The 27,263-nt window shown below is 40.1% G+C and overlaps 1 protein-coding gene and 1 non-coding gene across 2 annotated transcripts; both read left to right on the top strand.

The window, feature by feature from the left end:
• Positions 1-11,574: 11,574 nt before the first annotated feature.
• On the top strand, positions 11,575-17,406 carry Phlda1 (pleckstrin homology like domain family A member 1). Its single transcript, XM_005006361.3, has 2 exons — positions 11,575-12,936; positions 13,280-17,406. The coding sequence occupies exon 1, from the start codon at positions 11,711-11,713 to the stop codon at positions 12,908-12,910; it is 1,200 nt and encodes a 399-aa protein (XP_005006418.1). The 5' UTR covers positions 11,575-11,710; the 3' UTR covers positions 12,911-12,936; positions 13,280-17,406.
• A 9,456-nt stretch (positions 17,407-26,862) lies between these two features.
• Positions 26,863-26,999, top strand: LOC111753321 (small nucleolar RNA SNORA2/SNORA34 family). Its single transcript, XR_002788139.1, has one exon. It is a non-coding gene; the product is annotated as a small nucleolar RNA SNORA2/SNORA34 family (small nucleolar RNA).
• Positions 27,000-27,263: the final 264 nt, after the last annotated feature.

Below are 27,263 nucleotides of genomic sequence, written 5' to 3'. Positions count from 1 at the left end.
CTTAAAGAAAAATGGGATTCTACCTGTTTACTTTTGAGCTCTTCTAATGTTAAACAAACATGAAAAGGGTACTTGCTTTGATAGAAATATTTTCATTATTCTGTAACTACTAGGTCAGTGGTAGTCGTTGGTGTATATTAGCAGCCCTAAGGTAACTGAATTAATGCTACTGCTGCTTGTAAGACAGTATGAAGTTGTGAGTTTACTGTAGTTACAGGCTGTTGCCATTATCAAAGACAAAAACTTTTGAGTTAACTGTTTGTGAAAATCTTTACTATACCATATAGACCTATGAAGTTAATATTCAAATGCTTTTTGAGTGCTGTGATTTCAGGGCTCAGTTTAAAATCTGAGTGTATTTGTATAGGCTAGAAGAAAATAGTCTTAGAAGAAATTTTAGCCTTTATATTTTTGACTATTTAAATCAGGCCAAATGTTACTTTAAATGTACAAGACAATTCACAGGCATATATTCTTTGTAGGAAGTTATTTTATTAGCTGGGAATCCAACTCAATGACCTCGTGCTTGGCAGGGAGGCACTTATGCTGCTGAGCTAAATCCCTGGCTATAGGAACTTTACAAAAGAGAAGTGTGTGTGTGTGTCACACATACATGCATATACACATACACACTAATTCAGTTTTTAAGACATTCTGCCACTATTTATACTTGGTAATAATGAGCTCAGTTTTGTTTTGAAAATGTGTTTATAATTTAGGTAACTGCCATTTAAAATACATTAATGTCTAATATCTGAAAAGTAAATGTAAACAGTAATAGTAAGTTACTAACAGAAGTTAACTGAATGACTGGTGTTTTTTGTATACTGGTCTAAAAATACAGATAATAAATTTCAACCTCGATAAAAGACAAATTTTTGAATTAAGATACACTTAACATTTACTGTGACTTTGGAGAAATGGAAACATTCTTGTTGCATGAAATCATTTTTCTTAGGGTAAAGTGGTCATCCATACTAATGTGTGATAAAATTTGGATTGCGAGCTCAATTGTTCCGGAAAGATGTAAATTCAGATGATTCCTTCCCCAACCCAAAAATACTGATACAAAAATGATCACAGTACTATCAATAATATGAAAAATAAAATACACAATATAAAGAAAGATGAATTAACGTGCACTTACATTTGAGAACTTGCAGCTGGTCTGAAGGAGCTGAGAGGGAGGGTTAATTGTGTAGGAGGACTGTTACTGATGGAATCACTGGAGTCTTTTGGCTCATTGGAATCTTTCTGTAACTTTAATTAAATCTACCCAGTGACGCTTGCTTTTAACCTCCTTTTGAGGTTCTTGTGGAAGTGGACATTGCATTTCATTAAACAGATTACATTGCTCACACTCCTGCCGTCTGAGGTGGTGCTTTCCTGCACAGTTTTCGCTAGTTTCCCCCATTTTACGTATCTCTCTAGTATCATCTGAAGTAGAGGGATTTTTCACTGAAGTCCTGTCTCCATAATCCTTGGTAGAATGGAGTGGAGAGAAAACTATGGCTCAGTGTGACACTGTAACCATGTCACATACTAGTATTGAAAAACATCACTCTTACAAGTTAAAATTTGTTAGAAATGTTTGCTTACCTTGTGGAACTCTAGCAGAACAAGTTACAGTCCAAGGTTTTATTTTGATTTATCTTCACTGCCAGCATATTCGGTAGCTTGTTTCATCTATTTGACACCTACTGCATTTCTAAGTATATCAGATCAGTTAAAATGTACTGACTATATAATTCTTAAGTATGATAGAAATGGGGCATTAAAGTGCCAGAAGCTGATAGATTTACAAGTATTACTCGTGATAAAGTCAGGAAGTTGTGATTCTAATAATTTCATGAGATTGTGCTAGAACACTCAAACGTGCTTGAAGCCTTTGTTAGCAAAGATTTCAAAGGTGTGTAGGAATTTTTAAACTGCAATTTAGGTAGAAGAAGAACCAAAGTAAGACATAGCACTCATAGAGGCAGCTATCAGAAGGTAATAACATTTGAAGTAGACCTTGGTTAATTGGAGGCTAATAAAAAAATATCGGAGGCTAATAGAAGTCCTGTGATTGTGAAAAACCGAAATGTCAGAAAAGTGCTAAGATTAAGGCATGGGGTTTGGAAGTAGTGAACAAGATGGTAGAGTGTTAACCTGTCAGAGCTGTTCATTTTCCTTAACCTTGAATAAAGACGTAATGGATTCAAGTTTTTCTGTAGTGAATCGCTTAGTAAAATTGCAGATTGGTTTTTTTGGTTATTGGTTGCTGTGTAATTTTCCCCTGTAACTAAAATTTTAAGTTGTGATTTTTATGTATTATTTACTCAGATTAATGCTTGATACTTTAACGTCTGTTTCGTATTGTCATCTGCTTAGACACTTTTCTTAAAACTATTGGACAGAAAATGACAGGTGTGACGTGCCATTTACATCACCTGTGTCCCCTTAGCTGAGTTAATCCAAATCAGAAAATCTTCAAATACATTTTTTCAAAAGATGGTTACATTGCCCATATTTGCCCAAGTGGTATATTACATGTTTTATATATATCCTTGTCATTTTTTTGAGTAAAGCTATGGCCAGAACAATTTTCTAAGTTCATCTGATCCTTTTTGTCCCAGGCCTAAAGTAAGCCATTTCTCCAGCTATCCCTTGTTTCCTTACATTGGGGAATGTTATTTAGAAACAGATATGCTTACTTATGGGTTGTCTTTTAGGTAAAAGACCTAAGCTAGTGGTGTTAAACCTATAGCATACATTATGAAAGCTCTGAAAGGTCTGCCTTCGCTGGCTTATGAAATGCATACACTCAGGTTAAAAATGAACAGTGCACTGAATAATACTTTGAAATTCAGTTAAATACTATTGGACTTCTCCTGATCTGTTCATGTCCATAGTTCTTACTGCCTTCAAAAGTGGAATTTATTAGTCATGAGTTCAATCCCTGGTACCGATAAAAAGGAAAAAGACAAAAAAAAACCCAAAAAGTGGAATTCATTGATCCAGTTGGGATTTGTAGGTGAAGTTCCTGCATAGCAATAAGGGACCATAAATAGATTTTAAAAAAATTTTTTTTTTTTTTTTGGTCTTTTTCCTTTTTATTGGTACCGGGGATTGAACTCACGACTGCCTGCTTTCAAGGCAGGCGCTTACGCCACTGAGCTAAACCCCCAGCCCCTAGATCAAAATTTTAATAGACCAAAAATTTACTCTGCAAAGAAATACTAGCATTTTTTTTTTTTTTTCTCTTTAAGACGCGATCTTACAGCTGGGTACTCCAGTGACTGAGTGAGGCAGGAAGATCATTGCAATTTGAGACCAGCCTGGGCTATGAAGTGAGTTCAAGGCCAATCTAAAGACAGAAAATGTAGCTCAGGCTAGTATTTTAAATAAATGTGGTCACATTCATCATAGAGAATTTGAACCTGCACGTGACGTAACTGGCATCTGCTTGTCACCCATTCTCCACCTTCCCTCTTCCGCTCTGCATTTACAAAAGCTTTGGTCCTTTTCTGACTTTTTTTTTTTTTTAAGACTTTTCCCTTTCCCATGTTCCCCTCATTTGGACATTTTTGTCCTTTATTTAACAATACATTTATGCTTTCAGTTTCACACCAGAGAAAATGTGTTCACAGGTGTGGCTGGTTGTTTTCACTAAAGAATATGGTCTTGAGAGATGCATCTGTTTACCTAGGAATGTTAGGCTTGTTCTTCTTTATGGTGCTTTATGGTGTAATGATACTTCATTGTATAAAAAAACCTGCGTCTTTGTCCATCAACCAGTTGATAGGTATTTGAGTTGTTTCCAAGGCACAGCTATTACAAACTGCTGTATACATGGGCCATACTTTTTTTTAAAAGTCTTGAACTCTGTAGTCCTGGCTAGCCTCAAACTTGATCCTCCTAGCCTTGTGAATATTGGGATTACAGTGTGCAACACCATGCCCAGCAAAGAAATATCTAAATGCATAAGATGATTGTGAAACCCGATTTATGCATAAGAGAATTTAAGAATTTAATTGAAGTCACTGTAAATTGGCTTTAGAAGTTAATTTTAGAGCTAGTTTTGTGTTTGTTTTTGACTTATTTTTTTTTTTGGTCTTTTTTTTTACCGGTACCAGGATCGAACTCACGACTTCCTGCTTGCAAGGCAGGCGCTTATGCCGCTGAGCTAAATCCCCAGCCCCTGTTTTTTACTTTTAAACAGCAAAATGATCAGGTAGGCGCTTACGCTGCTAAGCTAAATCCCCGGCCTACAAACAGCAAAATCTTAATGAGAACAGATTTCAATATGTACAACACTGAGACTAATTGGATATGTAATATCCAATATTAATGACTTTATTTCAGAAAGTTCATAAGTTGCTATAGAGAAATAAATTTGAAGGAAAGAATTCACTTAATCCAAAGTAAGCCAAATTTAGGAAATTCACTCCTTTTTGAAAATGATTTTTAAGTGTTGATTTTTTTTCTTTGATCATATCCAGATATGATTAAAAGTAGAGCTATTTAAATTAAATCTGACCAGATTTTTCATGCCCCAGCTTTTCATTACACTGTCCGTCTGTGCTCTAATGTTTACGTGGATTCATGGATGTGAGGAATATTTTAGTTGAAGTCTGTCTTGAGATCAGATGTGCTGTTATACTTGGATTAGGTCAGTCATACAAGTTTTTCTGTTGCATGACCATACAACCTTCAGAGCAAGTTGGAGATTGGCAACCCAGCCAGTGTTAGCATTTGTTTTTTCTTGTCTGCCCCTTGCTTCCTTTCAGTAGGTTTTTGTGCGTGTGTTACTACTTGAGCATACAATTTTTTTCATTACCTATGTTGTGTTCTTCTAAACAGGCTCTACCGGTTTAGGACACCCTAGGGATTGCTCATTTGTGGATTTCCCAGCCTCAAAGCACTGGGGTTGGAATTTGGAAGGTACATGTGGTGGTCTAGCATTGTGTTAATGTTTGTTTAGGTGGGCCATATGGTAAGTTAAATGATTCTTGTTAGTTAAATCAGTAGTTAACTAGGATACATTTGAGAGAAAAGTTTATCCATGAAGCTCTGGCTGGCCTTGAACTTGCAGCAATTCTACTCTGGACTCCCAAGTGCTGGGATTGCAGGTGTGTGCTGTTACACATGGTTTCAAGATACTCTAAAGCAGTAATGGCAAATCTTTTAGAGCTTTCAATGATAACAAAACAGCTGGTTGTGGCACAGGTGCCATATGTTCACCACCATTTAGATCAGTTGTTTGCTTTTAGGGTTAGGTATAGACCTAGATGGAGAACTGATACACCAGGTTCTCGGTTCTCAGAGGATTCCACCCTGTGCTTGCTGCCCTTGGCAAGTTGCTTTATTCAAAATACTTGAGCTTTACACTTCATGTGTATGGTCTGGGCAACTAGAAACTTAAGGATATTAACATTCAACATCCTTCAAAGGGAAGCTAGTAGATTCATACCCTCTATACAGAATCTGCTGGTTTAGAAGTTGAGAAAATGGAAGAGACAGTGACAGTCATATCTGTCACAAGCAAGTATTTGCATTTCAGAAATAACAGGCCCAAGAAAGGAAATTTGGAATGAAGTCCCAGAAGTTAAGCTATAACTGGGAACCTCAATTTATTTCATCAAGGTATTTTAACCTTGTTTTGCAAGATAACCTTTCATAGAGCATACCTACCGGTATATGAGGTTGAGATGGAAAAATACATACTCAGTAAAAAACCCTACATTTTGTAGGTTAAAGAATACTGTTAATTCACTTAAAGATTGTGAAATTTAAGAACTTCTCCTTGAATGGGATTTGTCTTTTCTAGCATATGTAGCAGGATGTAGAAGCTTGATGTAGAAAAATTTTCTGAGTTGTATTTTGGTGAAAAGTTAATCTACATTTCTGGATTTGGTTACCCCATTGGATTATTTCATAGCCCTTTCATTCTTGAGTCCCTCTGTAATCTTGTCATCTGTGCTCTGCAGATACCTTGGGTTTTTCAGGAGTAATCTTATCACAACACCCAAGCATCTTTTTTTCCATTATCAGGTTCTACTTGATCTGTATTGCCTAAAAACTTACTCATTTATTGTTTCATTTAGAGATCAATAACTCAAGGTGAATACTGTCCTTAGACAACATGCTGTGGTGTAATGGAAAGATGGCAATAGATAGGATGACACACACACTGAGAGGTCTAAGGTTGAAGAAGACACGAGAGGAAGTCATCCTTAAACTGTAGTCCCTCATGTGGAAGTATTCACCCAGATACTTGAGTTGCCACCAAGACATTTGCCTGGTTCAAATAGAAGGTGACTTAGGGAAGTTTTAACTGTTATTGGTCTCTTAATAAAGGACAGAATGGTACTCGGCCAGGGCAGTGCTCGAAACAGTAATATTCACAAATGTATCTAGTATCAGTCATTGCCACCCTGAGCCAGACCTGAGTTCTGAACTTAAGTGGTAGCAGTTTTTCACAACATACTGGTTGTTTTTAAACCTTCATTAATAGCCTTCCTTCGTGCCCTTTGAATGTCCCTATGCTAGTATTATGTGTCCTTAACAAGTTGCCAGCCTTTGATTGTTACCATCAAAATGTCTTTAGTCTTTTTGCTCTACTTTGAATATTTCCAGTAAAAAACATTTCAGTGAATTCAGCGTTAAGTTTTAGTGTAAGTAGAAGCAGGACTGGAGCACACTTAAGACTTGAGAGGGAGGAATAAAAACTGGCAGTGGGACTTGTTCTGTAAAGGACTTTAAATAGCTGAAAAGCAAGCAGCCTTACGTTGATATTCAGTTGTGCTACAAAAGTTGGTCACTAGGAGGAGTCAGTTCATCAGCTAGTAAGGTAGAAAGGGCAGGCAGATAAAAGAAACTGGGGGGGGGGGCGCGCAAAACTAAGAGCTGGGGATATAGCTCACTGGCACAAGCACCTGCCTGCCCAGTGCAGGATCCCAAGTTCATTTGCCGGTGCAAAACCGAAGTATAGATTTGTGTTGAAGTTAATATTTAACCTTTTCACTCAGAATATGGAACTGTTTGTTGTGCTTTTTTATAAACTGATAGAGATGACGTTTTTATAAATGGTTTTTCACTTGCCCAAAAGACTTCGCTGTATTCAGATCTGTGAGTTCCATTAAGTCCCTGTTAACAAGTGTTTGGCTGTTGAGATGCCAAATAAAAACTTAGTTTCATTACTGTTCACTCCTACTAGACGGAAAGATGATAGCTTATATAAATATTTATTACATTACTTGGGAAAAGGTATGCAGGATTTAATTTAAATAGCATCTATGAAATAGTTAAAAACTTACAGAGGGCTGGCATATGTAGTATTCATTTAAAAATAGACAATATATGTTGGTGTTGAAAGTTTTGGGAGTTTTCATGAAGTCCTGTTTCAAAAATTTTAATAGTGGGGCTGGGGGTTTAGCTCAGCGGCATAAGCGCCTGCCTTGAAAGCAGGCAGTCGTGAGTTCGATCCCCAGTTCCGATAAAAAGGAAAGACAAAAAAAAATTTTTTTTAAAGTAAGGTGGATATTGAGGATGTCACAAACATTTTAAGGAATTTATTTTTAAGGCAAGTAGTTTTCTGATTGAATTTCAAATTTCTACATACAAAACAATGATCCTTACCCTGGAAGACCTTATTCTAGTTAAGGGGATCAACAACAAGGGGAATAATAGGCTAATACATCAAAAGAATATATACTGTAGGACAAATTAATGGGAATTGGATGGTTGCCGTGTAATCTGGATAGGCTACACTGAGCAAAGTCTTAAACGTGATTGGAATGACTTAAAAAAACAGAAGGTAAATATTTAGATAAGTTAGGCTATTACTGTAAGGTAGAGTGAAGACGAAAGTGGCTGATCAGGTAAATGATGAAGGTAGTAGCATATACTTGAAGGTATAACCAATGTGAATTTCTGATTAATGTACAGATTTAAGTATTGGGAGAAAAGTTACATCAAGGCAGACATGGTTCTAGCACAAGGGCAATCTTGGGCACAAGTACAGTGGGAGATACTGTTTGTTTGAAGTTGTTAAAAAAATGTCTGATGCTCCTGTCTGACAAATGCAACCTTTTAGAAGAGCCTGGACTTGTCAGGCTTAAAACTATGCCAGAAGGTAACTTGTGAGCAGAGCTGCACCTCAGCCCGTGCGTGTCCCACTTTGCATTGCTTTTTACTTCTAGCTTTGACCTGAGAGCCTCTGCACATTTGTATGGACACTAGCCTACACAAACTAGCTAGCCCCTGTACACATCACAGTACACATCCACGCAGTGGTGGCACTGACACTGGAGCCCACTGGGAATCCAGGTCATCTGAACTACAGTCTAGAGTAAGGGTTCTTCCAGATGAGTGTGCCGTTTTCACTCTGGTGCACTGTCCTAAAGATCAGGGCTCTAGATGAGGGAGCTGCATACCATCAACACAGGTTGAATCCATATAGGTCAGGGTGAGAGCAGTTTTTGAGAAGGTTTTTTTTGGACTTTGAAACAGTACTGTGGAGATGTTTGATCCTACAGTAGCACTGGCTAGGAATGTATCAGCTGAAGTTATGTATTAGACTACAGCCATGCTGACTAGCTAAGGAATTTTAACATGCATAAATCTGTGGATTTCTGTTTTATCTAGAATTTTTTTCTTTTTAAACAAAAGCTCTATGAACTCGCCTTTAAGTCCTCAGACTTTACTCTCCAGTGAACTTTTAAGTGAAAGTCCCCACACTTCTTTTCTTGCCCAGCATGTTAACTTCTTTAGCTTTAGCCGTCTTTTATTTTGTAGCAAGAAGCAGTTGAATATAAGTTGAGGATAGAAATTAGGGAGTCTGTCATGTAGTGAGACTGGATAAGATCAACAGAATTAAATGTAAAAAGAACTTTTAAGACTGGGAGAAAAGATGAACTTCTGGAGGACAGGTTGAAGTAGAAAACCAAGTGTAATATCCTTGATGTCAGGTGATGACATCTATCCAAGAGCAGAAAATAACTTGATAATTTCTTCACCATCCATAAAATGCGATTTGGGTTAGCCATTTCATATTTGTTTACCAAACCAATAATTTTTTGTCAGCTAGCTTTCTAAACTTCAATCTGGGAGTGACGTTTATGTGTTTTCATTATATAAACAGCCTGTAACATTTTTTTGGTGAGTTGTCTTAACAGGCTTAAGGCTATTTCATTGAGTTGATGGTAACTTGAAACAAGGGCAGAGTTGGAACCAATAAACTAGATTCTTAACACTTTAGATTTCTAATAATTGATGCATTGTGGGCAGTGAGAATATGGACTTTTAAGCTGATTGTAGAATTACTAGGTCATTGTGAAATACCCAATAGAAAGTTAAGTGGATGCTTTTGAAAATTGTGCTGCTGTTCAGACATTTCTTAAATCATACCACACTTGAATTCTAAGAATAAGATTGCCTACTAGTTTACATTTTTTTTTTTACCCCGTTAAACTTTTGCCTTTCCATATGAAATGACTGTCAACTCACCTGTCCTCAGACTGAATTACAGAGTTCAAGGAAGTATCTTCCAAATGAGCTAAAGAATGTCATTGTTGAAAGAGGAACAGCTGGTAATGTAGAAATTCTCTGGAATGCTCAGTTGTTCTAAAGACAAAGAAACAAAATGAGATGTTCTAGTGTTAGTGGTTGACGTAGAATTGCAAATCTTTTCATAATTCTTTATTAAAAATGGTACAAAATTCCAAAAAAATAGGAAATTAACACTAGTTAATGTATTGCATATCATTATCTTAGAAGTATCTCAGATTTAGTCATGAAAATGACCAATGAAAGCACAAACTTTTTGATGAACTTAAAAGATTAGCTGTCTTTATATATATATATACATATATATATATATATATATACAAACGCATACACATATGTATATCTGTACACGTTTTCCCTTTTTTTCCTTTTTCCCATCCCAGTAGTTGTTTTGAGTACTTTGTCTTTCATTTTCACAATATCTAATGTACATTTTGGATCTTACTACTATTCCAATTTTTTTGTTTTTACATTAGTGAGATAATACGATATTTACATTTGTGAGTTTGACTTATTTCACTTATTAGTATGGTCTCAAATTACATCCATTTGCCTATAAAAGCCTCATCCACTCCACCGTATGAAGTTACCACATCTTTTTTATCCATTCCGTATTTGATGGGCATTTGGGTTATTTTTAGACTAAAACTCTACAAACTTATAACTGCTTTTCTCGTAAAGGACATTTAACTACTTGAAGGGCCTGGGATCTGACCAGGTGCAATTTATTTGTACTCAGGATTGTGCCAAAATTGTCCCATTTGATCAGACTTCCTAGACTTCCTAGACTAGGTGAGGCAGGATGGTAAATTTAAACCTGGACAGTTCAGCAGTTGAGTGAGACCTTGTCTCAACAAAAAGCTTCTGATCCTTGGAATTAGGTTTGAAAATTTGAATGTACAGGTTTTGGTTTTTTTGCGGTTAGGTCTTGAGCTCACTGTATAGCCCAAGCTGGCCTAGAACTCAGTGATCCTCCTACCTTAGCCTCCCAAATGCTTGGAATACAGGGATGTATTGCTAGCCTGTCTAAAAGTTGGAAATTTTAAGCATGATACACCGAATTTAACTTGCTTAACTCTAAACACATCTATCTCACTTTGTTGTCACTTGAATTCTTTTTTCTTAGCAGAAAAGCTAAACGCCCCTGCCCTCCACTTTGGGCCAGCAACAGCCTTTCCTCCTGCTCTGCCTAGTTTACTGCTATTTTCCGTGTCTTCAGGGTTAGTACATACTTTTGGGGCTCCTTGTTTATTTAATGAATGACCTAGTTTAACAGGAGGCTAGACCTTGGTGTATACATCTTTTCTGCTGTGTGGGTGTGGGTGTTGTGTGTGGGGTGGAATAGGGCTCTACTTTATCCAGGTCACAAAATTACCAGACAGATTTGTTCAGTTAGAGGCTTGTAAAAAGGGACTCCCAAGGCTGACCAAGCATCTCGAGGGCAAAGCTGTGCTTTGAAATGCGGGATCTCGGCACTGCATCTCCCAGGCTTGCAGTTCCAGAAGACTGCAGGCTAGTCTTGAAGGAAACACAGGCGCTTGTGGTCGAGGATGGAGAACCCTAGCATGAGCTCCAGGGTCACTCCGGAAGTGGGTCCATCTTACCGCCCTTCCCAAACGCTGTAGTCGTTTTTGGTTTAGTTCAACACATCTCCAGGACCAACTCAGTGAGCAAAAGTGTGAGATGTTGTCTCAGCTTGCAGCCTTGGTAAAGTTAAAGATGTATGTGTATGTCCGAGTCTGAGGGACACACCTACAACAGACCCTAGTGCTTCCTGAACCTCAAGTCTCCCTGCTCTCCTAGAACAGAGTACTTACTAGCCATGCAGGATCTTAGCTCTGCAAATCCGAGGTTAGAAGACAGTTTTGTATTCGAGTGCTGCTGCTTTTACCTGCCTTCCCAGCGCTGACCTCACTTAGGCTGTCGCAAGGAGGGGTACCCGGGGCAGGGAGAGGCGGGATAGTAGAGATGACCTTTTAGCACCCTCTGGGCATCGGCATTGGTGGCGCCCTAAGTTATCACGGAGGAGAAAAGGAGTTTCCGGGGCTGGGTTCCTGCCCCCTTGTGGACAAAAAAGTGCGGAAGTGAGTGGGTGGCGAGGGGCGGAGCAAGGCTGCTGGAGGCGTGCTCGTGCGGCTTTGGGAAGGCCCTAAAGTTAATGAGGCGTGCGCCGGCAGCCGAGCGCCTTGCCGGGCTGGGCTTTTCCCGGCGGTGCCGGCGCCAGGAGCCGCCTTTTCCGCTGGGTGTCACTCGGGGGTGGGGAGGATGGCCCATTCAAAAGCACTGCGAGGGAGCCCGGCCAGTGCCCTTCAGTGAGCGCTCGCAAGACAACGGCAGAGGCCCGGCAGCTCGTACCTCCGGGACCTGGTGGCGCATCAGGACGCGGCTGCCTCTGTGCCGGGACCCTGAGCCGCCGCCACTCTGCCTCCTGCGAGTCAGTCTCTGCGCGCTCCGGACCGGCGGCCACTGGAGCCGCTGTGGTGAGGACGGCGCGCGGCTGCTGCTACTGCCCCCGCCCCGCTCGGCTGGAAACGGAGAGGCAGAGACGATCGGCGGTCCCCCTTATGCCAGGAGGATGCTGGAGAGCAGCAGCTGCAAGGCACTAAAGGAGGGCGTGCTGGAGAAGCGCAGCGACGGGCTGCTGCAGCTCTGGAAGAAAAAGTGCTGCATCCTCACTGAAGAGGGGCTGCTGCTCATTCCGCCCAAGCAGCTTCAGCACCAGCAGCAACAGCCCGGGCAGGGGACAGCCGAGCCGTCCCAGCCCAGCTGCCCGGCTGTCTCTGGCCTTGAGCCACCGGTCAAGCTGAAGGAATTGCACTTTTCCAACATGAAGACTGTAGACTGTGTGGAGCGCAAGGGCAAGTATATGTACTTCACTGTGGTGATGGCAGAGGGCAAGGAGATCGACTTTCGGTGTCCGCAGGACCAGGGCTGGAACGCTGAAATCACTCTGCAGATGGTGCAGTACAAGAACCGTCAGGCCATCCTGGCGGTCAAGTCCACGCGACAGAAGCAGCAGCACCTGGTCCAGCAGCAGCCCCCACCGCCGCAAATCCCGCCCCAGCCTCAGCCTCAACCCCAGCTCCAACCCCAACCCCAGCCCCAGCTCCAACCCCAACCCCAGCCCCAGCTCCAACCCCAAATCCAGCCCCAGCCCCAGCCACAGGCTCAGCCCCAGCTCAAGCCTCAGCCTCAGCCTCAGCCACTACACTCATACTCTCATCCTCACTCGCACCCTCACCCTCACCCACACCCACACTCGCACCCACTACCGCATCCGCACCAACCACCGCACTCGCAGCAGCTCCTCCAGACGCACGGCCACCGGCTTCTGCGCAGCACCTCTAACTCTGCCTGAAGGGGGCAGCGCTCGGGCAAGACGAGGTAAGGGCCTGGCCTCTCTTGGCCCGGGTCGAGCGGAGGTCGGGAGGGGTAGGAAGCTGCCTCACTGGTCGGCTCTTGGGTGAACAAGTGAGAAATCATTCTAAGTTTATGGGGAGGTGGAAAGGAGACCCGCCGGAGCCAGGAGCCTCAGCAGAGAGGAGACTACCCTCTCCCCGCCTTTCCCTTGTTCGGCGGAGCTCGCCTCGGCGCCTCCTAACAGTGTCTGCACCAATTCGGTGCGATCTGATGTCTTTCTGTACTCTGTCCCGCTGCCTGAGCCAAACAGAACTGGGTCTTGGAGGATTCTGAGCCACTTGCTTCATTCAGTGTCATTTCTTTCCAGGTTTTGAGGACTTGAGGAAGTGGGACGAACACAGTGTCTTCACTTGGATCAAAAAACAAAAGTCTCCCCGCCCCGCACCAGATCAAGTAGTTTGGATATCACCTGACTGATAACTTGCAATTCCTCCTAGTTTTCTGCATTATTCATCATCACCGTGCAGGAAGCGATTCTAAGTCGAGAAGACTTTACTTATGAACCTTTGAAAGGATCTTATAATGTAGTGGACCTTCTAGAAGCAATGATGTACTGTAATTTTATTTTAATGTATTTTGGTTTATGATTATTTATTAGTTTTTTTAATGCTTGTTCTAAGACATTTCTGAATGTAGGCCATTTTTCAAAAAAGAAACTTTATTTTTAAAAATCTACTCTGTAGTAAGTTCTAATCTTGGGAAAGAAGAAAAGGGTGATGGAGGGGAAAACATTAAACATCATTCAGTATTCCTAAGGCATTTTCAGAAGGTCTGACACTTTCATTGTTATGCCAGGTGGTTCAAATTAAACTCTGATGCTATCTTTTTCTCTGAGATTTCTTCCTTAAATATACTTTGTATAAAAGCTTTTTAAGACTAAAAGCTCAAAATTATATAATTATGAATATAATGCTCAAGATAATGCTTTTCTAAAAGAAAATCAGTAGTAATGATACCTGCTTTCAAAATAACTTAATCCACTAACCCAACTGAGAGCAAAATGATCCTGTCTTGATTATGTAGTAGGAGTGGGTCTATTTAGGAGCTCCTGTCATCAGTTTGTGAAGGTTTAGGGAGAGGTTTTTTGGAGCTGGGTGTATAGTTTAACCTTGAGAGTGCCAGGCTCTGAGTTTAACGCCTAACAACAAGTAAAAAATAAAAGGAAAGAAAAAAGTCATTTTGATTGTAACTTATGAATATATTAGATGCTTCAGTTCAAAATAGTGGGGGTGGTGTAAATAACGCAACTTGTTTGAGAGTATTTGTTCCCCTTTCCAGACTATAATATCCTCCAGCAAGAGATTTGCACACTTGACTTAAACCATATTTTCTGATCTGTTTAGTTTGTTCTATAAGAATACTGAAGAATCTTATGGTTTAAAATGCAGTTTGTAAGCATATTAATGGACTAGGAGTCATAATTTTTAGATTTCCACACAGAAGAAAATAATAATATTAATGTTTGAAACTGGCTGTTTTTCTCTATTCTGTGAGAAATTTTAGGGTTGTGTTTCCTTCGGTTAGTTAGACTCAGACACTGAAAGAGGAAGGACTGGATAAACAATGGATTTTCAGTAAGCAAACAACCGGAGTCTTGTTTTAGCAGTCACTTGTTCAGGAGTTTTAAGGGATAGTGGGGAGAAGAGGATGTGCTTTTAAAGGTAGAACAAACCCTCTTCTGTGTTACTTCAAAAGGATGTAAAAATCCTCAAGGCAGATGTACTTAAGTTTAAAAGAGCCATAGAAGATACCAAATTCTCATGGGGCTGAAAATCACTTCCTATCTGCACGGCTTTACTAATGGCTCAGTTCCTCATTGCCTTTCGCAGAGTCTCGATCAGTAGTTTTCCAGCATTAAATTGGAAAGATTAAGTCAGGTGTGGTGATGCATGCCTGTAATCCTAGCTCCCTAAGAGGCTGAGGCAGGAGGATAGCAAATTTGAATTTAGCCTGGGCAGTTTCGTGAGACCCTGTCTCAAAAAGTTTTAAAAAAGACCCGCAAAATATAGCTCAGTGTGAAGGCTCTGTGTTCAGTCCCCAGGACAGGATATAACAGTGGGGTATGATGGGGTGGGCAAGACTGGTCAGTATTAAGCTACTGCTGAGATGCACAGTTAAACTAGGGAAAAATTTCAATGAAATTTTGAAATCATAATTCTTATGCAAAAAGTTGCAGGGAAAATTAAAATTTAAGCAAATGGCAAACAAAACTAGAGTCCCATTTCCAGGGGGTTGCTTAGGCTACAGTTGTGAAAATATGCCAACACAATTTAAAAATAGAGTATGTATACATGACAGCTCAGCGAGCCAAAGTGAAAGATTCTTAAATCCAGTTTGATTTGGCCTGCTGAGAACTACTGCTGTTTTTTAAGGGATGCCTCATAGTATGATAGTTTTTAATATATGCACATCATAATTCAAAATTAATCCATAGTTCTTTCTAATTAGTGAATCTTCTGAACTCTTGTTAAAATATAAAAGCCATACCAAATATGTTGAAAATTAAGATTAATGTAGGTTTGTAAAGATGTATGTTATCTGATGTATAGCACAAGATAATCTCATTGTTGGAAAAATATGTCCATCTGTCGACTGAAGTTTTTTTTTTTTTTAGCCCAAGTAGTCATGGCTATTAACAGACTGCTGGAATCATGGTTTCTCGTTCCTTGGTCTGCTTACCACTTATGCTGAATGGACCCTCTTTATGGCTCTCTGGTTTGATCCTGTCTTAACATTTATCTGTGAAATTTTAGAAGTTAGAAAAAGTAGGATGGCTTTTTTAATTGTTTCAGTAACCCTGAAAGTATTGAGATTTAGCAATTTTTTCCTAGAGCAGAAAAAACCGAGCATGCTCAGCAAAACTAAACAAAATTAAATACAAATGCACATCATGTTAGTATCTCAAAGTGTTTATTCTCTCTAAGAAAATCATGCAAACCTTAAGGTGCTATGAGGCCTGACAGGTCAGCTTTATAGAAAAAGAGTAAATACTTTCAATCAAAGAAGAGTATAACAGTACAAGTGTAATAGACAGCCCACCCCTTAAACAAACATAAAAATGTAAAAGTTAAAAAATTAAATGTCCCATCTAGAAACTGAACTTGTCCTTGAACTTGTATTGAAATCTACAAGCGTGTAGCTAAGGGCTCAGTGGCTGTTGGGAGAAATGAATGAAAGAAGGAAAAAATGTGTGCTTTTCAGCAGCTAGGAGGTTGTTTCTGTTGCCTCTCTGAGCACTTCCTTTACTCGTCTTCCTGAGAACAGTAAGTCCTGCGACAGGCTGAGCATCATGAAGCTCTTTAAATGCATAGCAGAAATCCACTCTGACCTGCTGGGAGTGGTGAAGTCACAGAATAAATGTCTGTGAGGAGCCTTTTCAGAACGAATGTTTTCCTCATTGAGCAAACTGAGATTCTCTATTCATGCCAAATTTATCATTTCACTCCACGTAGTTTTTTCAATAATAGTTTAAAAAAGAGAAAAAGCCCCGCTCTATATATTGCTTAAAAGAATTGCCCTTACACACTGTAGGAAATCTGGTTTCAGTTAAAAGGGCTGTTTGAACTCTTCTTGCTTTCATGGACCAAGCATTCTGTACTTCTCTTTAAAAACCTTGATTTAAAATCTGATACTGAACAAGTATATATTTTCAAACATATCACTTGCTTTCTGTTCCTGGGATAGTGATGTGATCTAGTTAGGGTGCAGAGTGCATGCCTCATAGGTTTAGAAGGGCCTAAGACCTCAGTGAATAGGGAGAAATCCCATGGGATTCGCCTATGAGCATTTGCTTTTCTTTAATAAATACAAACCTTGGTAAGTTTTAGGAACTAAATTCTTGATATGGTTTTGAAGAGGGACCTTTTGATCTGCAGTGTTGAGTAGCCAGTCCAGATTTATAAAATCTGGGTCACAAAGTCATTTGTCAAATAGAGTACAGAACCCAACGAAGTACTCTTAGGAAGGTCATTCTTGCAGTCAGGGGAGAGCTCAGTAGTACAGCACTGCCTAGCGTGAGCCAGGTGGGGGGTTTGAGCCCCACTACTGCAAAAACATACAAAAGGACATTTTTGCCCAGCGATAAAAAGATTTCTGGGACGTGAGAAGTATCCGTGTAAAAACCGTCCAGGGCTAGCGTCCATTGTTGCTCTGAAGCTAGACATTGACTAGTCAAGGAAAGCAAGTTTTTAAAGAAGGAGAAAACAATTCTGTTACATTCCAAGGTCAGCACTGTACTTCAAGTTTCAGAATATGCAAGTACCAGCTTCTTGAGAGCGAGAGCCACTGTTTACCAAATGTTTTATCAGCCATTACGTTTGTGAACTTCGTCAGAATTTGTGTACATATGTCTCATAAACGATTTTGCAAAGATGTGATTTATTTTTCATATTTTCACAATGCATTCCATTTCAAATAAAGTACTGAGACAGCTGACGGGTGCACGTTTGGAAGGCCTCATTCACGGGACACGTAATACTGTATTCCTCAGGACCCCAGGATCTAGTGGGCTTGGCTGTTGCAAGGACCATGGCCATTCTGGGAAGCAAAAGATGATTTGGGGGCTAAAATTAATTGGAAATTTTGAAGATAGAAATTCACTCATCTTTTGGTGAAATAATTAGCTTTCAGAATATTAATGAACTTGAGTTGAATTTTCCATAGGGCCCAAAGAGGAGATCGCTTGAGGCTGATTTTTCTCTTGAGTTTTACATCTCAGGAGCATAAAGCTTTGACACTAAGAGAACCATTCTTCAAACAGGTATCTATAAAGCTTTGTTTTATGCTGAAAACAGAAGATGGGCTTGATTCTCTAAAAAAAAAGAAGAAGAATCACTTTATTTTTACAAACTACTGGTGTCTAAATGACGACTTTAAGAATTTTGATGGCATTTAAAAAAATCTTTTTATTCTGCTTCCTCTTTTTTTTAAAGGAACTAAAATCAGACATCAGGGTACAAGGGTTAATATGTGAAACAAGTGTATGGAAGGTGGTCAAACGGGGTCCCTGAGAGCCAGGACAGAAGAGTTCTAGTACATGGGTTCAAGTCCCAGTCCCCCCACTAATTGCTGTATAGATCTTTATTATTATTATTTGGCACTGGAGATCAAACTCACAGCCTCGCACTTGCCAGGCAAGCGCTTGTGCCACTGAGCTAAACCCCCAGCCCAGATCTTGAATTATTTAACCTCTTGGAAATTTAATTTTCTGTATGAGATGGAGTTAATAAAAGTATTCACCTCAGAGTTATTGAGGCAATTTAATAAGTTAATACACTTAAGTTTTCCTAGAACAGTGCCTGGCATTGCTACAAAAGGAAGCTCCCCTATGACAGATCTGAGAACCGTAATAACATGAATGTATAATACATGGTATTTTGAAGCTATGAGTTAAATTTTCTGAAGTTTCAGCACTTATTTTTTTCCCAGCACTTGTTTTTAAATGACTAGAATAGTATGGTTAGTAGGGTAATATCCTACTAATCATTTGTTTTAAAAAAAGAAGCAAAATAGAATTGCCATTTTAATGACTTAATTTGTTACTTTTCAATCTTGGTCCATGTATTCATGTATTTTAAATTACTTACAGTTATACAATTGAAATACTCATATGTAGCTATGGTGCTTCACTCGAATCACCACTTAGAGGGGATCAGTTTTGGAGTGTTAGTGGGAATGCTTTCTCCTGAATGGCTCTTATGGAGCCCTCTCTTGCTCTGGAAACTACCCCACCTGGGAGGAAACACCCATCCAGTGAGTGGGCTATGAGGAGTGAATAAAAACCAGGACCAGTGGTCTCCAGACAGCACAACTGTAGAAAAGTTACCCCAGTTTCAGAGCTCACTGTGGAACTGGCTCAGTCCCCTTACAATGAGTTGGCATCCTAGCTCTGAGTTGGCATCCTAGCTTCGTCACTGCTGAAGTTCTCAGGGACACTACCCTTGTTCCATCCCTCCCCAACCTCTTGCAGTCAAATCTCAGACTCTCAGGTGTGTTCCTCAGGGAATCTTGTCTCTGACCATGTCCTCCTCTGTCACCATCAGATTTCTGCATGAAGCCTGCTGGGGTCGGAAGGGGAGTATATAGCATAATGGTTAAACCTAAGCATTGTAGTAGGCTTTGTAGTGTTGCCCGGAGCAATTTTGTTCCTCTGGAGACATGTAGCAATATTTGGAGACATTTTTGGTTTTTACAACTGTTGGGTAGAATGGAAGCTGCTAAATATCCTACAATGCCCAGGAGAGCCCTCCACAACAAAGAATTATCTGCCCTCAAATGATAATCATGTCAAGGTTGAAAAACTCCGCTTTGGAGCCAGATCGTCTTGTTCTTATTAGCTGTGTTCCTTTGGGCAAGTAATTTACTTTATTTTGGTCTTGGTTTTCATGTGTAAAATGTGGACAATGATAGTATCTGTCTCATGGGATTGTGAAACCAAAATTAGGCAGTTTGCATGAAGGGCTGTCACAAAGTAAGCATTCAGTAAACAGTAGCTATGATCCTCACTATGATATTTCAAAGACTTAATTTTAATGACAGCATAATATCCCGTTGAGTTGATATACTGTTTCAGTAATTTGCCTATTGCTCTCTAAGCAGTTTCTGTTCTTAGTACTGCAGAAACGAACATGTTAAGTAAATCTTGTTGGAAAGAGCATAGACTGGGATCCTGGTTCCAGCTCTCTGTAGTCCTGTGGTATCAGGCAGCCACTTAATCTCTCTGAGCCTCCCTCATCTGTCTGTGTGTAGGTGGGAATGACAGCCCTGCCTATGAGGAGCGATCATGACGAACACTCCAGGAAGTAGCAGTGGACCTTACGTGTAGTCAAGTCCCAGAGCTACCCTTGATGACTTCCTGTACATTAAAGCAATATCAAAATGAAAATGCTATTATTATCAAGATTTGATGTTTTAAAAATTAGGTGTTAGATATTTCTATCCACATATGTATTCTGTAAGAGTATCTCCACCCTGACCCCTACTTCCCATGTTAGGGTTTGAACCCAGGGCCTTCACATGCCAGGCAGGTGCTCTACCTCAGAGCCACATTCACAGCCCTTGTGTGTATTCTGATCCGAACAATTTGATTCTAAGAAAGAGGATGTTATTGTGACTAAAAAGAAGCACCAAATAATTCGCATTTCTTACAGAACTTGAGCCAAACATACATTTATGTTAAAGTGGACAGAATCATATGAATACAACATTGCAGCTGTCCAGAATGATAGACACAGAGCCTGAGTAATGGACTCTTTGGCCATATCAATCTATTCGGCAAAGTATCTTTTGGCTTTGTTGCTTTCTCCTAGGCCCCAGCACATACCCTTACTGATCACATAGAAAGGTCAGTATCAAGTAAGTCTCCTAGCACAAGAGTCCTGCAGTTCTAGCCTTACTACTACAAAGTGAGCCTGGTAGCGGGCACAGTGACACACACTTGTAATGCCGGAACTCTGGGGGACTGAACAGGCGGAGGGAGAGTTTGCACTGGGGATGGATATTGCTGGGAGTAGATCTCATTGGCTGGAGAGTTATCCAGGCCTGATTTGGTCTTGAATGTTAGGACCTGACACAAAACATTCCATTTTGTTCCCCCATGATACAGTGTCAAGATTTAACTGCTTCCGAGATATAGTATGTGTGATAATGCTTTTCTCCCTGCTTGGGCGTTTACCTGTAGCATCTCACAGTTGGTCAGGCTCTGAAAACAGGGGCTTGGAAAAACAGTCTATGTGACTGTGTCGCACACTTTCAATCCCCTCAAAGTCATTTCAGAGAGTGCACAAACACAGACTGATGTCTTGTAAGACTAGACATCTTGTGTTTCCAAAGCAACAGATAAATGAGTATTCAACGGCTGTATAGAAAGAAAAAGGAAATGACTCCAGGGGAGTCTCATAGCTTTAATTATGTCACTGTCCTCTATTGGTTTCTCTTGAAGCTTGTAGTTGAAGCAGTCCATCGCTATGCAAGCTGACAGCTGAGTTATTTTGCAAGGGTTTTGAACTTTGTCACAGTAGATTCTAAGCAGTAGTGTGTGTGCGTTACCTCGGCGGGGCTGACTCATTGCCTCAAAGGCACAGATCAGCGTTGTGACTCATCACAGTCAAAGAAGCCAAACTTGTAACAGCGTAAGGCATCTTCTCCATTTTTTTTAAGCTGGTAAAAAAATGTTCATTTCTACGAAGTTGGCTGTAGTTGCTGTTAATAGTCCAAGTAGCTCCATACATACCTCTTAAATGTGTATTACCCCCCAACACACACAGGCACACACATGTACACACACCCAATTCTTGCTACCGTAGTAACTTTCATGGTCCATGAAAGCAGGGTGGTCAGTTTTTTTGTGTGGAACCCGGTATCTAGTGGCTGACAGATGCCAGGGCAGCTGTCCTAGAGCTCTGAGCACCCTGCTTTCAGGGTTAGTCCTCCTCAGCCTGAACACCTATGACAAGGCAGTAGTCTGTGGGGTAACCAGGTCCCTTCATCACTTCCTGTTGCAAGGTTTCAGCATCATTACTAGAGGGGATGACTCCAGCTCAGTGGGAGGACCACTCAGTGATTTCCTCTCTGTTTCTGATGGCAAAAGAAATGTGAAGGATGGGTATTAGAATATGCATTGAATTTGCAGCCATTAGAATGAATTTGATACTTGCCACAGCACATTGGCTCTGTGTGTAGTAATTGTAATTATTGCTGGAGGTTTAAATGCAGCTATTGATTCCTCTAAAAAGTGCCAGGGGACCACAGGGAGACTTAAGGTGTGTGACTATCTTGGCAGCTGGTGGAGCCAGATTTATATAAGACTTCAGACAATAGTACTTTCCTCTACCTGCATAAATGTTGAGCTTGAAATCCGAGCTGATAATGGTATTGTGGGAATGCTGAAACACCTTCCACGTCAATCCATTTTACAGCAAGGAAAATGAAGACAGGTGATACCAGTTAACCTAACCAACATCGCACTGGTATTTAAAATCAAAGTTTGGATTGGAACCTGAATCTGGCTCTCCTGATTCTTAATTAACATTCTTCCCACTGGGTCACTAATACATTTGTAAGGCTTGGGGGACAATTTATAAAATTCAAAGTGATTATTTTTGCAAATAATTATTTGCAAAATGCTTTTAGACACCATTCATAGAATCTTTTAACATCAGAATAAAAGAGTCATCATTTCTTTTTATACTAAGGTGTAAATTTTCATCTCAATTATATAAAAATCTTCTTAAAGGCTCTATAGAATTGGGAAAACCTATTTATGTTTTTTTTTTTTAAGTGAAAAAACCACAGAAGAAACAAAAAACAAAAGAGACAAACAACAACAACAACACCAACAACAAAGACACCCCGAAAAAATGGCGATACAAGATTTCAAGACATGATAGGAATTTAACAATAGTTGTATTATTTAATTCTACAGTTTTAAAAATGAAAACTATGTTTTAGTCCTTTCCAATACAATCCGAGGTTTAGATTAACAAAAACCTCGATCTAGTAGTGGAATTACAAAAGGAACCAGAAATATATTTTGAAAAGGACATATTTTTTAAATGTAGCTGTTAAAATATATATATTTTAAGCAAATCATTGAAAATCATTTAGAAAGCAAGTTAAAAAGCCACTGGTGTTTATCTCATGGCTCTGAAAATATGCATGGAATGTTTTCTGTGTCCCTAGTTAGTCATTCCTGAGATCTTGAAATTATCTGTGGAGCTGAAAAACGCAGAAGTGATTTGGAAGTTTGTACCCTCACTTGAGGTAGCTGATGGCTTTCCCAGCCCTTTTGTTTAGGTATCAAAGGAAATGTTTCCTGAAAGTGTGTGGAGCGTAACAGACCTGTAGATATCCGTGGGATCCTGCTAGGTGGTGTGGTAAACTTGTCGCTGCCCTTGCCAGGAATTGGGTGAATGCCATGCACAAGCCCCAGATAAAATGATGCGAAGCAAGATTATTTATTTATTTTGTTTGCCAAGAACCCAAATGTGTCTTCTCATTTTCATCTTTGATTTAAAGTCTTCAGCTGGAGGAGGTTAGAACCCTCAGGAGAGAAGAAAGGGGATGGATCTCTATGTACGGGACAATCCAGTAATCTGTTTTCAAATTCAAAATTATGTATGTGCTCAGGCGATGCCAGTGCCAATGTTCTCCTAACAGAGAACGACCTTCTCTGGAGTTTCATTCATAGCACTTGGCGCCCTCCCGAGTCATGGCGCTTGTCACAAGGCAGCGGGCGGCCGGCTTGTTCTGATGCTAGTGATGACTGGGAGGGTTGATAGGGGGTGACGCTGACAGCCTCTCTCTCTGACAGCGGATTGTCAGCATTCTTGACCCGGGCACTCCAAGAGCCTGGGAAAACACTGTGACTTCCATGGCTATAAAATTCAAGAGTCAGTTGAATCGAATGACTGTGTGAAATAGGTCTGCAGGACAGCTTTTGTGGATTAGCTGGATCTTTGTGCCCTAAACTAATTCATGACTATGTCAATGTCATAATCAGGGCAGCTTTTTATCCCCTTGGATTTAATTCGCATATAAAGTCGATATCTTTATTTCAGATTTACAGCACCCAAATTAACACATGGAACTGAGATGTGAGACAAAGCATGTTTGTGAATGAAAGATAGGGATTAAGGCTGGAGATTTAGCTCAGTGGCACAGTGCCTGCCTGGCAAGTGTGAGGTTGTGAGTTTGATTCCTGAGAGCCACCTCCCATAAATAAATAAAGATATGGAATTAATCAAATATAAAAAGGAAAGGAACAGAGAGAGCCTCCCCTTCCAGACACACAAGGAAAGGCAAGGGCCTCCCGGTGGCCCTGGAATAAGGAACAGATTTTGCAAGGAAAGAGGGGGGATGGCAGGAACTTTTCTGAAGCCTTCAGTTTTTTTGTTTTGTTTTTTTGAGACACTATGTAGTACAGGCGGGCCTTGACTGGCTTAGGTAGCCCAGGATGGCCTCAAACTCACGGAGATCTTCTGCCTCCAGCTTCCGAGTGCTGGGATTACAGGTGTGTGCCACCATGCCAGCAAGCCTTCAATTCTTGCTTTTCCCATGGACCAAAGAAATTTCTCTTCCATGAGAAGAAAAATGTTTTCTCAGCTTTCCATGGACCTTTAAGATCTTGGTTTGTTTCTAACAAGTGATTAAACTATTATTATTTTTTTTTTGTACTGGTGATTGAATTCACAACCTTATGCTTGCCACGCAGGCGCATATGCCACTGAGCTAAAACCCTGGCAATATGATTATTTTTTAGAAAGAAAGATTGTTTCAGAGGAAAAGGAAGTGAAGAATTAAGCTTTCTTTTCAAAATCATCAGACTGTATAATTACACGTGTATAGATGTTTGTATATTAATTATACTTCAGTGAGACTCTTAGTCAGCAAATTGGTTTTTTCTCACTTTTGGAGACTTTGTTTTCCCTTAGATGAGTCTCTGAAAAGGAAAGAAACAATATCCAGGGAAAATTCCATGAGATTTATAAGACTAGAACCCTTAAGAAATATTTTCTGTAATTTGGTTTGAAAGGCTGACATTCATTGGACTCTTACAGATCCCAACCCTATAATAAGAGATGGAGGAAATCAAACCTCTCTCGTAAGATTGATCTTTGGGATTAATTCAGACAAAACACAAAAAATGTTCAGCCCAGCATTGAGCTCATAAAGAAGTATTCAGTATGAGATATCTAACATAATAACAAAGCTACTAAAGATGTATCATTGGATGTGATGGATTTTTGATCCTGGTGGCCATATTTTTCATGATTTTGTGCACATTAATCTTTCTGCAAAAATAATTAAAAACAAAACAGGTTGCTAACTGACATATAAATAAAAGGGTACAAAATATAAGAATTAGAGAATACGGAACTCTGTAAAAACTGAAATCTTTCTCTAGGTTTTGTTATAAATAATCGATAAATTGGGGCTGGAGATTTAGCTCAGCGGCATAAGCACCTGCCTTGTAAAGCAGGCAGTCGTGAGTTCGATCCCTGGTACCGATAAAAAGGAAAAAGACAAAAAAAAAATTGATAAATCTTGACCCTTATCAGTAGATTTAACTAAAAAATTAACTGAAGAAGATGATTTTGTTTTAAAACTGTGCAGGGTACAGTGGCAAACATAGAGAGGGTAGTAAGATAGAAGGTTCACTCTCAAGGAACTTACATCTGAGGCAGGAGGAAGATAAGACATCACAGTGGAGTATTGGAGTATTAGTAATAGCAGTAACAGCAACATTTGTTGGGTACTTACTAAATGCTAGTCAGTAGACCATCTTTTTATATGGATTATCATATTTGCTTCTAATAATGAAGTTCCTATTAATAAAAGTTCTTCCATCAGCATTGGGTTTGACTATTATTTCAGGTAAATCTGAATAAGAATTCTAAGATACACATCTACTTTTCCTTTCTGTAAAAGAAATCCTGAAGTCTAGTAGTAAGGTGACTTGTGGTCAGCATGGATCCAGTCTCCTCTTATCTTTCTGTTCTCTAGGACTTTCTGTCTCATGATCCAAAACAGCTGCTGGGATTCCAGGCATCTTATCTGAGGACTAGTCAGGAGGAAACAAATTGGGGATAAAAACAAAAGAAATCTTTTTAAAGAAATTTTGGAACTCTTTCATGGTGACTTCCACTTACAACTTGTTTGGCATCCAGAGTTGCAAAGGAGGGCCAGAGATACAGCCCTTCAGGTGGCCACATTGCACCCCAAATACAATGAAGGAACCATTAGAAAAGAAGAGATGGTTAGTGGAAAGAAAACAATCCAGCATTGTTCTTATTACCCTGATGTATTTATTATACTTATTATACTCAATAGACAAGAAATTAAAGATTAAGGTATCAAAGGAACTTTTATCTTTTGAGACAGGGTCTCACTATGCAGTGCTGGCTGTCCTTGAGCTCACTTTGTATCCCAAGCTGCTTTCAAACTTGCAATGATCCTCCTGCTTCAGCCTCCCGAGTTCTGGGATTACAGGCATGCGATACCTGTGGAAGGGACTTAGTGAACGATGGGACAAGGATTGTTATCTAGTTGTCTCACTCTGTCACCTCTGTGCAACCTGTGCTGCTGTGCTAGCAACAGAACACAAGGCAGACCCCTTACGAGGATGCAGGAAAGCTCAGGGACAGTGACCTAGATTCTTTTGGGTATTGTCTTAGTTTTCACTGAAGTTCTATGTTTACTTTTTATTTTTTTGGTACCAGGGATTAGACTCACGACCTCATGCTCACCAAGCAGGTAGTTTTGCCGCTGAGCAAAATCCCTGGCCCTGTGCTTTCTTTTTAAACATATTTCTGTTGTAATGATTCCCTTTGGTTTCCTTCCCCACAACCACCACTGTTTTGAACATCTGGACAATTTAATCAGAACAGAACTAATTTTCAAAACATAAATATGTAACTGCTCTCCATGCTTCCTTGTCAGTCATATTTATATGGAGAGATACAAGGAAGCCACGAGGGTCTCAGAAGAAACTGTAGCACCAAAGATAGAGTCCTGTCCTGTTGCTTGGTGATTTGACAGCACCCAAGCTCTCTCCGAGACTTCATGTTCCTGACGCTTCCAGATTTTGCCACATGATACTACTTGGGAGACAGGAGAAGAAAGCACACTTGTCATTCATGCTCAACAAGAGGAACATCTCAGTTTTTCCTATATCCTGGTAACTTCTTAGACCTTGGGGATCCTTCAAAGGTCACCAAACAATTGTGGATTTAGTTAACAAGAGGAGAAAACGGAATCCTTTTACACTGTAAGGGGGAACATGGGCTGGTGCAGCCATCATGAAAAACAGTACAGAGTTTCCTAAAGAAATTAAAAATATAACTACTGTATGTCCCCAAAACCCATTCCAAAAGAAATGAAATGATTATGCCCCTGGCCCTGAATCAAGGCTGACAGCTCCCTGACGATGTTGGTTTCAAGCAGGAGCCTAAGGAGATGTCTTTATATGAGCTGTTGGCCATTTCAGAACTTGGGCAGTGAAATGGTTAATTCATTAGAAAGAAACAGATTGAAGACACCCCTGCCTCCCTGGTGAGTGGCTGTGAGTGTGGCAGGCTCTGGTGGCCCAGGACAGGAGCCTCTAGTGTTTACTGGGACCTGTGCCACGCTGGGACCTGGAGTGCTGGGAAACCAAGCAACCCATGCGCCCCTGCCTGTTTTGTTTTGTTGTTGAATTTCAATATAAATGAAAGTATGGACAGCTATTTTGAAGAGAACGAGAGACTCTGTGAAAGCCATTAGTGACTTCCCTATTGTCTGGTTCTGAAGACCTA

The sequence above is a fragment of the Cavia porcellus genome, unplaced genomic scaffold (assembly GCF_034190915.1).
Source record: "Cavia porcellus strain 051 isolate PalLab524CR breed Dunkin Hartley unplaced genomic scaffold, mCavPor4.1 scaffold_8, whole genome shotgun sequence".
Classification (NCBI taxonomy): domain Eukaryota; kingdom Metazoa; phylum Chordata; class Mammalia; order Rodentia; family Caviidae; genus Cavia; species Cavia porcellus.
The sequence above is the reverse complement of the archived record's forward strand: the minus strand, read 5'-3'. Positions and strand labels throughout refer to the sequence as shown.

What these genes read in the sequence shown, in the direction of transcription:
- Phlda1 (XM_005006361.3), top strand. Translation starts at nt 11,711, where the DNA reads ATGAGGCGTGCGCCGGCAGCCGAGCGCCTTGCCGGGCTGGGCTTTTCC.